Here is a 12,378-nt window from a genome sequence, read left to right as displayed (position 1 = left end):
CTAAAGAGATGAAAGGAGTTGGAGCTTCGACGAGATCGGTACACACGGGTCGGATGCTTCACCGAGGGTCACCAAGCATAGTGATTGATGAATTTGTGTCTGGGGTGAAACAGGATAAAGGAAATGTCACTATAGTGAGGTCAGACCTGGAAGGAACTGGGAAACAGTCTAGTATGGTCTGGTCCGGGCACGTACTGCAAAGAAGTGACAACAAGCAAGGGAAAGATCAGGAAGCAAGCAAATATTATGATGTACCAACTGTGGATGTAACGTGCGAAATCCTAAGTAAAGAAAGTGTTAAAGTTGTCTCGAACTGTGTCTCCATTGATGGGGGTCCCCTAGAAGAGTGACCATTGTGGCCAGGGAAGTGCCTGCGTGAAGATGAATCCGGAGATGGAGGTATGCTGAGAAGCATAGTATTGTTTCTTGTAAGGGGAAGGGCTGGCCGCAGCTGCCACCGGAATACAGGTCACAAATACAGTCCTGTCCCTCCCTTACAGCCTGGATCTTCTGATTCACTGGAAACCATTCACTACAAAGCGCACACTCTTTATGTTTGAGCTTTGCAATGCATTTCCTTGGTCTCTCCTAACAATTAAACAACAAAGAAAAAACCTATTACAAAGGTCAACTTTCATGAAGATCTCTCAACACTCAGCGGCTATCAAGGATACAGGATTTGAGGCGGAATCATATCACCCGAGTGATCTCCTCTGGAGGCCGTGGATACATTCCTAATATTATTATTTAAGATAATCCTTTAATCCTTTAATCGTCCCACCATGGGGAAATTCAGAGCATTACAGCAGCAAGGCAGGAACAAGTACAGATACAGATGCATAAAGGCATTACATTGACAGTAGGTAGGTACATATACAAACAAAAAAAAAAAATGTAACCGGACTGTCACAACTTTGGATCTATCAGTTCTCTGGGTCGTTCTCCGTTTTGGACAGTGCTGGTTATACAGCCTAACTGCAGCAGGAAGGAAGGACTTTCGATAGCGCTCCCTCTCACATTTAGGATGAAGTAGCCGGTCATTGACAGTACTGCGCATCTTTGTCACGGTCTCATGCATGGGATGGGAATCATTCTGCACCATGTAGCTCACCTTGGCCAGTATCCTCCTGTCGCCTACTTCCTGAACTAGATCAAGGGGGCATCCCAGGACAGAGCTGGCCCTTCTAATCAGTTTGTCCAGCCTATTCCTGTCCCTGGTTGATATGCCACTACCCCAGCACGCCACACCAAAGAAGATGACTGATGCCACAACAGAATTGAAGAAGGATGCAAGGAGTGCCCCTCTAACTCCGAAGGCTCTCAGCCTTCTGAGCAGATAAAGCCTGCTTTGGCCCTTCCTGTACACTGCGTCCAAGTGATGGGCCCAGTCAAGCTTATTATTGAGGATCACACCAAGGTACTTATAGGCACTTATTACGTAAGGTACGTATAGGTACTTATTATTATTATTATTATTAATATAGCGCCATTTATTCCATGACGCTTTACATGTGAGGAGGGGTATACATAATTAAAAACAAGCACAGTAATCAAACAATACAAGTCATGACTGGTAGAGGAGAGAGGACCTTGCTTGTGAGGACTCACAATCTACAAGGGATGGGTGAGGGGTCAGTAGGTGAGGGTAGAGCTGGTTATGCAGTGGTTTGGTGGATCGGTGATTACTGCAGGTTGTAGGCTTGTCGGAAGAGGTAGGTCATCAGGTTCAGGTCCACTCTGTTAGTGATGTTAATCTCCTGGCTGGTCTTACTGTCACTTCTGATGTTCCTTCTATCATCAGCAATTGCCACTGCTACACAGACACTGCTACTTCTGGTGGTAGTGGTGCTGGTGGTGGTGCTGCTCCTGTTGCTCCATTGCCACACTGGAGGGAGAGCCAAAGCCAAAACCACTCTCTGGCAGTCTCAATGCTAATTAAATGTAGGATGAGCCAGGATCAGTGTCTCCCTCCACGGTAACATGTCCTCCAGACCCCCAAGAAGTGAATCAACACTTCTTGATCAGAAGTCACAAGTGCGCTTGTCATCAGGGCATATCTCTCCTAGTGTGCCCCCTGCATATGCCAACCTGGGACAATGCCCCGGCCGGCAGACACGTGAAAATGCCATCACATCCGCACGCCAACACAAGCCTCTACTGGACTTGCTGTGCCTTCAGGACCTCCGCATCACAGCTGCAAACACAGAGCACCTCTTCCAGGCGACTGGGGCAGGCCTGGGTAAGCTTTCTTCTGTCTTCATTAAGCATCGGATTCTTCAGATGTAGGTTCTCCTCAAGGACAGGAAACCAACTGAAGAAGGGAGAGAGACTCCACCCTTTTATTCTGTCGTTTTCCTGTCATTTGATAGGCAAATTCACTCTCTTGTATAGAGCTGTCATGGGTGAAAGGAAAAATCTGCTGTATCTAACAGTTCAAACAAAATGGATTTGATTTTAGGAAAAATTCATATCCACTGTACATTTAAAGATGCTGTGGAACTGTTCATTTCTTGGTGCATTTTTTTCCTGTAGACTTCTGAGAGAATCTGAAAGAACACATGTAAAATCGCATTAGCATTTTTAAGTGTGGAATAGCAGTGTTTCTTCAAAATAAAAATGTATTCATCCATGCTGCACACCAAAAATGCATCTAAAAACAACAAAAGCGCAATAAATAGTATTGCATATTTTGGTAAAAACATTAGTAATAAACATACAAAAAACATACAGCAGAAAAAATTATCATTTCCACACGTAGGACATAGTCTTGACAATTGAGGAAGAGAACTGCATACTGTGCTAGTAAAACTGCATGTTTTAGCTATGTGTTAGAGGTTTTATCAAAACTACAGTAAGAAGCCCAGAAAGTGACCCAGCATTAGAAATGAGGCTTCTGCTCTTACTTATGCTGCTGTCAGATGGAGTAGCTTCTCATTACTCTACAATGATAGAAATGGACAGAGTTGGGAAGGGGGGAAGGGAACTGTTAGGCCTAACTTTACCATTTGTGCAAAAGATAGCACCTTAACTATGCAAATAAATTTGGTTGCTTTTGGCAACTTCTCCACTTTTCCTTTGAACTGGTTTAGAAAGCTCTCCCCCATGTCTTCAGAAACAGATATGAATGCTAATACATGTAATATCTACATCTGACAAAAAAATAAATATTTTGTTTTACATGTTGCTGATGTCTTTATACATTACAGATCTTGATGTCAGAACCTGGAAAGTTGTTACAGAAGTTTAAAGTCTGGTCGCAAGAATACTGGAATGTGACAGACCTCATCTCCATACTGCTTTTCTCCATTGGGATGATATTTCGCTTACAAGAGCAGCCCTTCAGCAGCTATGGAAGAGTGATTTACTGTGTTAACATTATCTACTGGTATATTCGTCTGCTAGACATCTTTGGTGTGAACAAGTACCTCGGACCCTATGTTATGATGATTGGGAAAATGGTGAGCAGGATCTTGAAATTTATTAACATGAACGTGTTCAAGAAACCTAAACATTTATAGTTCAGTCTAAAGTTTAGGAATACCTAAAGCCAATAATCGATATGCACAAAAAAACTGTTGCAACAAAACTGAGGATACAATATAAACTGTATAGTAGAGATTAAGAAACCAAAATGAGAACATGCACCCCATTAGGCACAAATATGATTAGTAGTGATGAGCGAGTATATCCGTTGCCCGGGTTTTCCCGAGAATGCTTGGTCGATCGAGTATTTTGGCGTGCTCGGAGATTTAGTTTTTGTCGAAGTAGCTGCTTGATTTACAGCTGCTAGACAACCTGAATACATATGGGAATTCCCTAACAAACAGGCATTTCTCACATGTATTCAGCCTGTCAAGCAGCCGCAAATCATGCAGCTGAGACGACGAAAATTAAAGCTCCCAGCATGCCAAAATACTCAGAGGACACCCGAGCATGCTCGGGAAAACGTGAGCAACTAGTATACTCGCTCATCACTAATGATTAGGCGATACATGGACTGTGTTAATGGTTTAATTGGTTTATAAACTGTAGATGACCCTACAATTCAAGGGAAATACAGTGGACTGAAGATCATTAACAAAACTTCAACTTCTTGAGTGTACCAGTTACTGTATCTGTGTATCAGCCTGAAGGCTTGAGTGTTTACTTGAGGTCTTGGATGTGGGAAGATGAAAATGGAAAACATGGTTCAGCTTGGGTTTATGACTTTCTTTTTCCTTCTGGTGCCAACTGCTATTTCAGTAGAGCAGTGTCAAGGAATGAAGTTGTCATCATGAAAAGAAAAGCCTTTGGCTCTCCTGGACAACTTCATTCTACTCTCTGCTGAAATTTAAGCAGAAGAGCGGTCTAAGCTAAAGAAATAATTGAGGTTAAGGTGGAGTTATTCTGTCTCCCAAACGAAAAAGTGACATAACCTTAAGCAATCAGTTCAGGCTCCAAAATATCCTGTGGTCTAGCAGTTCTGTAAATAGAAGTGAGTCAAACAGCCCTTGGGTTCATGAGATTTTTTGATAGTGAAGAAAGGAACTTTAAAGTAATGTGGCTAAACTAAGAGTAAACAGTTATTTTTACTTCTTCTTAGTGTTTCATTTACTGGAAAATGCTAAATTTCAATACCTGGTTCTTACATAGTATATTCTTAGTGGTAAACTTATTGAATCTGTCTTAAATGGTCATTTTCATCTTCTCAAGCAGGAGCCCCTCAACTGTTTAGCCTCTCAACTTCTGGGTTGATAGGTAGGTGGGCACTTCTATGCGAGTGACAGATCAGGCCATCAGCATCAACACGCTTCTGATGCTGCTAAATAAGGCAGCCTTGCCATCATTTGCAGTATCAGACCTGTAATGTCACTAGACAGAGGTGGCTACTATTTGGAGTTTCAGAATATATGCATCAGCAATACTGGTTGCCCTCTGGAACTGCTCAGAAAGAAAGAGTGTGTAGGTAGGTACTGGACATTTAAGGTGAACGTGACACTTGATACATGCTTCGCAATCCGTGGGCAGCATGAATTAAGCACTAGTTGTGTGATCTTTTCCAGGCATGTTTGACTATGAAACACTGTGGAGTTTTAGAGAACATCATACTCTTAATAGCTGCCAGGGACCAAGCCACGCTGGTGAGTAGTCAGACAGGCAGGTCCCCAGTGGCTTCTCCCCACCTGCTACCCTGGATTAACAGGTCTTGGCAAGGGCGGACACTGACAGCTTGGGGCCTCTGTGCAAGAAATGTGTCTGGGCCCCCCTCTTTTTATGGCGACAAAGCTACAGATACAGTGGGGCAAAAAAGTATTTAGTCAGTCAGCAATAGTGCAAGTTCCACCACTTAAAAAGATGAGAGGCGTCTGTAATTTACATCATAGGTAGACCTCAACTATGGGAGACAAACTGAGAAAAAAAAATCCAGAAAATCACATTGTCTGTTTTTTTTTCATTTTATTTGCATATTATGGTGGAAAATAAGTATTTGGTCAGAAACAAGCAATCAAGATTTCTGGCTCTCACAGACCTGTAACTTCTTCTTTAAGAGTCTCCTCTTTCCTACACTCATTACCTGTAGTAATGGCACCTGTTTAAACTTGTTATCAGTATAAAAAGACACCTGTGCACACCCTCAAACAGTCTGACTCCAAACTCCACTATGGTGAAGACCAAAGAGCTGTCAAAGGACACCAGAAACAAAATTGTAGCCCTGCACCAGGCTGGGAAGACTGAATCTGCAATAGCCAACCAGCTTGGAGTGAAGAAATCAACTGTGGGAGCAATAATTAGAAAATGGAAGACATACAAGACCACTGATAATCTCCCTCGATCTGGTGCTCCACGCAAAATCCCACCCCGTGGGGTCAGAATGATCACAAGAACGGTGAGCAAAAATCCCAGAACCACGCGGGGGGACCTAGTGAATGAACTGCAGAGAGCTGGGACCAATGTAACAAGGCCTACCATAAGTAACACAATACGCCACCATGGACTCAGATCCTGCAGTGCCAGACGTGTCCCACTGCTTAAGCCTGTACATGTCCGGGCCCGTCTGAAGTTTGCTAGAGAGCATTTGGATGATCCAGAGGAGTTTTGGGAGAATGTCCTATGGTCTGATGAAACCAAACTGGAACTGTTTGGTAGAAACACAACTTGTCGTGTTTGGAGGAAAAAGAATACTGAGTTGCATCCATCAAACACCATACCTACTGTAAAGCATGGTGGTGGAAACATCATGCTTTGGGGCTGTTTCTCTGCAAAGGGGCCAGGACGACTGATCCGGGTACATGAAAGAATGAATGGGGCCATGTATCGTGAGATTTTGAGTGCAAACCTCCTTCCATCAGCAAGGGCATTGAATATGAAACGTGGCTGGGTCTTTCAACATGACAATGATCCAAAGCACACCGCCAGGGCAGCGAAGGAGTGGCTTCGTAAGAAGCATTTCAAGGTCCTGGAGTGGCCTAGCCAGTCTCCAGATCTCAACCCTATAGAAAACCTTTGGAGGGAGTTGAAAGTCCGTGTTGCCAAGCGAAAAGCCAAAAACATCACTGCTCTAGAGGAGATCTGCATGGAGGAATGGGCCAACATACCAACAACAGTGTGTGGCAACCTTGTGAAGACTTACAGAAAACGTTTGACCTCTGTCATTGCCAACAAAGGATATATCACAAAGTATTGAGATGAAATTTTGTTTCTGACCAAATACTTATTTTCCACCATAATATGCAAATAAAATGAAAAAAAAACAGACAATGTGATTTTCTGGATTTTTTTTCTCAGTTTGTCTCCCATAGTTGAGGTCTACCTATGATGTAAATTACAGACGCCTCTCATCTTTTTAAGTGGTGGAACTTGCACTATTGCTGACTGACTAAATACTTTTTTGCCCCACTGTATATGCTCCAAATTCTGGTCAGATTAATTTCTGAGAAAAGTCCTTTCCCTGATTCCGAAACTTCTGCAGCTTTACTAATGGGGGGCGACTTTAATATCCCTTTCTCAAAAAACATTTGATAGACAATCTATTAATAATAATCCCCATCGCAAAACCTAATTAGAATTGTGAGAGACTTTTGGAAATTAATTAGGGCTAACTCCTTTTTTGAATTGTGGAGAATAGTTCATCCCGGGGACAGGGTCTTCTCCTTCTATTCCTCCCCTCATCATACCCACAATAGAATCGACTATAAGGCAGAGATGGAACACATCACCTGAACCAATCATGCTCTTGTGGTGTTGGACCTTAAATCAACCGTTTACCAGAAAGTGTCACTGGCGGTTTAATTAGTTTTTAATTAAAGATCCGACTATTCGGAAAACTTTATTGAACCATCTCACTGACTACTTTCAACTGAATGAGGGTTCGGTTTCTTCCCCTTCAGTTCTGTGGTAAGCCCATAAGGCTGTCATGAGCGGATATTGTATCAAAGAGGGTTCCAGATTGAAAAGAAATGCTAAATTTGAATTTAATAAATTAACTTCTCAATTGATTAAGGAAGAGCATAGGTTGGAGGTCTCTCCCTTGGTGAGGATCTTGAATAGAGTTATAGCGACTAGAAATAAAATAAAAGATCTCTCAATGCGTAAAGTTGAAAAATTCCTTCGTTATACCAAACAAAAATTTTACGGGAAGGGAAATAAAGCCTGCGCGGCGCTTAGAAATCCGATGTGTACTTTGGTTACCAGCTCCCTGCCCCAGCGCGCTGGTAACTAAGGTACACAGTGAGTAACTAAGCGACGTGCGTGTCGCTGTCCTGATTGCTGGTGAAGCTGCCTGTTTGGCAGCTCACCAGCGATCATGTAGCAACGATGTGAACGCTGGTGAGTCACTATGTGCGACGGGGCCCTAAGCTTTTAGCTTCCCCAACTCGTTAATAAGGATCAAGTGGGTTTTGTCCCTAACGTCAGGGGGGAGATAACACTAGAAGGGCAATAGACTTAACAGATGTGGCTACTAAAAGTAAAATGCAATCTATCTTGCTGATCCTGGATGCCAAAAAGGTGTTTGATAGTCTTAATTGGTCTTTTCTGATTCAGATATTGAAGGTCTATGGCTTTTCGGCCCTTTTCTAATAGCCATTGGCGCATTGTATAGTTCCCCTTCGGCTTCTAATAAGCTTCCTTTCAACACTTCTCCTTCATTCAAGATATCAAATGGTACCTGCCAGGGCTGCCCCTTATCGCCCTATTATTTGTCTTGTGTATCGAACCCCTGGCGGCAATGATAAGACAAAAGCCAAACATATCAGGAATTGAGGTTAGGGAATAAATGTTTAAGATCTCCCTATTCGCAGACGATGCTCTATTGACCCTAACCAACCTTCATATTATATTGTCTAACCTGTTGGAAGATCTTAAAAACTATGGGGACTTATCGGAGTATAAACTAAACACTTCAAAAACTGAAGCCCTCCCATTGAATATCCCTCCTGATGTATTGGATCATCTAAAATTAAATTTCAAATTTAGATGGAAGTCTGAGGCAATGAAATATCTGGGATTTAACCTATCTTCTTCTAACAGTAATTTATACAGCACTAACTTCCCCCCACTTTTGAGTGACCTAATGAAACTAATAGATACTTGGAAATCTCTCTCGCTTTCACTAATTGGCCGCATTACTTGACTTAAGATGTCCCTTCTTCCTAAGTTACTATATTTTTTTAAGACCCTACCGGTCAAGGTACCCATGTGTGAACTTAAATCCCTCCGAGCAGCCATGTTAAGGTTTATTTGGAATGACAAGCATCATAGGATCTCTAAGGGTATGTGCACACGTTGCGGATTGCTGTGCAGATTTTTCTGCACAGAATCTGCAGAATCCGCAGGTAAAATGACCTGCGTTTTACCTGCGGATTTAGTGCAGATTTCCTGCGGATTTTCTGCAGATTTTGTGCAGATTTCGCCTGCGTTTTTACACCTGCGGATTCCTATAATGGAAGAGGTGTAAAAACTCTGTGGATTCCGCACAAAGAATTGACATGCTGCGGAAAATAAACCGCAGCAAATCTGTGCGGAATTTTTTGCAGCATGTGCATAGCGGATTTGGTTTTCCATAGGTTTACCTGGTACTGTACACTGCATGGAAAACTGCTGCCGATCCGCAGAGCCAAATCCGCTGTGGATCCGCAGCCAAATCCGCAACATGTGCACATACCCTAAGTGTGTCCTCGTCTCTCACAAATCACAAGGGGGCCTCTCAGTCCCTGACATAATTAAATACTATTGGGCAGCTCATCTATGTAGAAATCCCTTGTCGAATTTGCTATGGGCATATAATAAATGGACAGAAGTTGAAAAACAAATTCATTATTATGGTCAAACAGGACCATTAAAATTCCAGATGACCTTTTAGACCCCATGCAATTCACGAGGTAGATATGGCTTTCTTGTGGGAAGAGGTTTGGTCTGGCCTCCCCTAATTCGCCATTGATTTCTTTCATGTTTCAACCTCTATTGCCAAATAGTGTGGATCATGCGATGTCGCATCCGTGGTCCTCTGAAGGCTTGTTTTTTATTTTGTTTTTTTTATAATAATCTTTATATAATGAGACAAATTGGACAAATCAAACAAGTTATGTTCACAAGTTTTTCAAGACATACACTAATGCAATCGGTACATCAATCCACATTATTATACATAAATGTCAAAAACCTCCCATCATTTTCTTTTTTGACATAACAACAGCAAAGTAAGAAAAAAAAAAATTTATAAAAGAAAAAAATATATGTGTATTATATATTTACGTATGTTTATTCAAAATTTCCCATATGGGTCTGTGCAAGAGTAAATATATGTTTGTGCCTGAGCGTTATATTTTTAGTATACCAATTGTACCTTTGATTTCTTCCATGTTATACCATGAGGTGTGATGAAAAGTCTTCATCATATGTGAAATTTCCAGTTGTGTATAGCTATGCTCAATGAAAGTTCTCCATTTGTTAAAGAATTTATTTCTTGACTTTTCTTTATGTTTTTCTGTCTCAAGTTTATAGTACATAAATAACGTCTTTAGGGTATTGATTATATTGGATAGAAGGGGTGTCTCTTTCTTCAGCCAGTTTCTAAGTATGCATTTTTTGACCACCAATAGAGCTACATGTATTATCTGGATAGTGTTCTGTCACTGCCTTCTTGCTCTTCTGTTACAGTGTAATGGAATAGACATGCTTGGGGGGATTTGGGGATTTTAATTTTCCATACTTTGTCTATATATGAAAGGGACTCTTCCCAAATCACTTGGATAGATGGACATTCCCAAATACCATGGAATAAATTTGCTTTAAGTAAATTGCATTTAGGGCATTTCCTTAAATAGTGTGCTGGGGCATCTTTGTATGAGAAATTACAGGCATATATAGCGTTATGCATCAGTTTATACTGCATTTCTCTCCATTGTTCGCTTATCATTGCTTTCTTGACTTTATCCCATCCTGACAGTGTTTTATTCCAATGGATAAATAACTGGCGTCGTCAAAGAAAGAGTTAGTGTTCGAATTTTTTGATGCAATGTGGATAAAGATTCTACACCTAAAGGCCCCGTCACACTAAGCGACTTACCAGCGATCCCGACACCGATATCAAGGTGTCAGGATCGCTAGTAAGTCGCTATGTGATCGCTGGTGAGCTGTCACACAGAGATTTCTTCCAGCGATCAGCGATACCGGCAGGGGGGCCGCTCGCTGATCGCTGTCACACACAGTGATCTCGCTGGTGAGATCGCTGTTACGTCACAAAAGTTGTGACTCAGCAGCGATCTCGCTACCGAGATCGCTTAGTGAGACGGTGCCTTAAGCCATTTCCTATCAAGGAGTCAAAATCCCCTTTCCTTTCCTCTCTCCCAAAATCCTTTACCACTGAGCTACAGTAACCAATCATTTGACAATATTGGAGATATTGATGATCTCCCATATTATACTTCTCTGAGAATTCTTGGCAAGTAAGAATACTTCCGTCATTGATATTCAGTAGATCCCTTAATTTTATGATCCCTTTCTGTTTCCATTGTTCAAAAAGATTGTTTTGTTTACCCCAAAAAAAACAGGATCTTCCCATAGAGGGACTACTTTTGATAAACGGAACAGAAGGTTATATAGTTTTCTTAGAGCTTTCCACATGCCTATGGTATCTTTCAGAAGGACACTATGTTTGATACGAGATGGCAATTCCCCGAATCTCAAATGTAAGAGCATCTGCAGGTTATTTGGAGCTGCTAATTCCCTCTCCAACTTAGTATTTGAGAAAGTACTAGTTCCATGAATCCAGTCTCGTTAATGCTGCCAGATTATAAGTTCTTATCAAAGGTAGTGAGATTCCCCCCTCTATTTTAGACAAGGCCATTTTTTGTATGAAATTCTTGGTCTTTTACCTTGCCACAAAAAACATGTAAATGCTGACTGTAGCCTCTGCACATCTAAATGTTTCAGTAGTATAGGTATTGTTTGTATGGGATATAGAAAGCGAGAGAAGCTAATTATTTTTAATAAATGTGCCCTCCCGAATAGTGATAACTGGAGTTCTCTCCATTTTTCTAATTCTCTTATTATTTTGTCTATCAGATGCGGGAAATTTAGTTTACGGTATATAGTGATCCTGGGTCTTTTCCAATTTTAAAACCCAGGTATGTCAGGGATGTATTAGTACTCCTAATTTTTCAATAAGACTGTATCTAGCACTACAATATCCCAAAAATAGTGATTGGCACTTATCCACGTTTATCTTGTACCCTGAAAAGGATCCAAAATATTGCAATGTGTTAATCACCTGATTTAAATCTTGTTTTGGATCTGCGAGAAAAAGCAACATGTCATCAGCAAGGCACATTAATTTAATCTCTTTACTTCCTATTTGGATACCTTTAAATACTTCTGATTTAACAAGGTGTCGAGCCAGGGGTTCAATGGTCAGGTCAAACAGCGGGGGTGAAAAGGAGCAAGCCTGCCTAGTACCTTTTTCCAAAGAGAACGGTTAGGACATAAATCCTGGTGTGTAAATTCTGGCTTGTGGGTTCTTATATAGGGCCGTTAGATAATTTCTAAATACCCCTGTTATGCCAAACTTGTCTAGAACTTCCTACAACCACTTCCAATTCACATTATCAGATGCCTTTTCGACATCTATGGCAGTCAGCCAGAATTTTGGACGTTATTTTCACATCTTTTTTTTATTAGAGATATGGGTCTGTACGACCCTGGATTGGTTGAGTCTCTTCCTTGCTTGTGTAATACTTTAATATAGGCTGTATTTCCTGTTGATAGGTATACCTTTTCTTTTAAGATATGATTGAAAACTTCTACCAGTGGAGTAGAAACCTCTTCTACTAATATTTTGTAGAACTCCCCTGGCCTCTGAAAGCTTGTTTAGGTTTGCAGACCTAATAGACGGGGACATGC

At 41.3% G+C, this 12,378-nt stretch overlaps 1 protein-coding gene across 1 annotated transcript in view; it reads left to right on the top strand.

Annotated features, from left to right (window-relative positions):
* Positions 1 to 12,378, top strand: part of TRPM3 (transient receptor potential cation channel subfamily M member 3) — a 710,253-nt gene that overhangs the window by 573,326 nt on the left and 124,549 nt on the right. Inside the window, exon 20 of the mRNA XM_073543729.1 lies at positions 3,207 to 3,458. Within this exon, the coding sequence (XP_073399830.1) occupies positions 3,207 to 3,458 (252 nt within the window). The remainder of the gene's footprint in view (positions 1 to 3,206; positions 3,459 to 12,378) is intronic.

The sequence above is a fragment of the Dendrobates tinctorius genome, unplaced genomic scaffold, assembly GCF_039654945.1.
Source record: "Dendrobates tinctorius isolate UK_male_01 unplaced genomic scaffold, ASM3965494v1 ptg000134l, whole genome shotgun sequence".
Classification (NCBI taxonomy): Eukaryota; Metazoa; Chordata; class Amphibia; order Anura; family Dendrobatidae; genus Dendrobates; species Dendrobates tinctorius.
The sequence above is the reverse complement of the archived record's forward strand: the minus strand, read 5'-3'. Positions and strand labels throughout refer to the sequence as shown.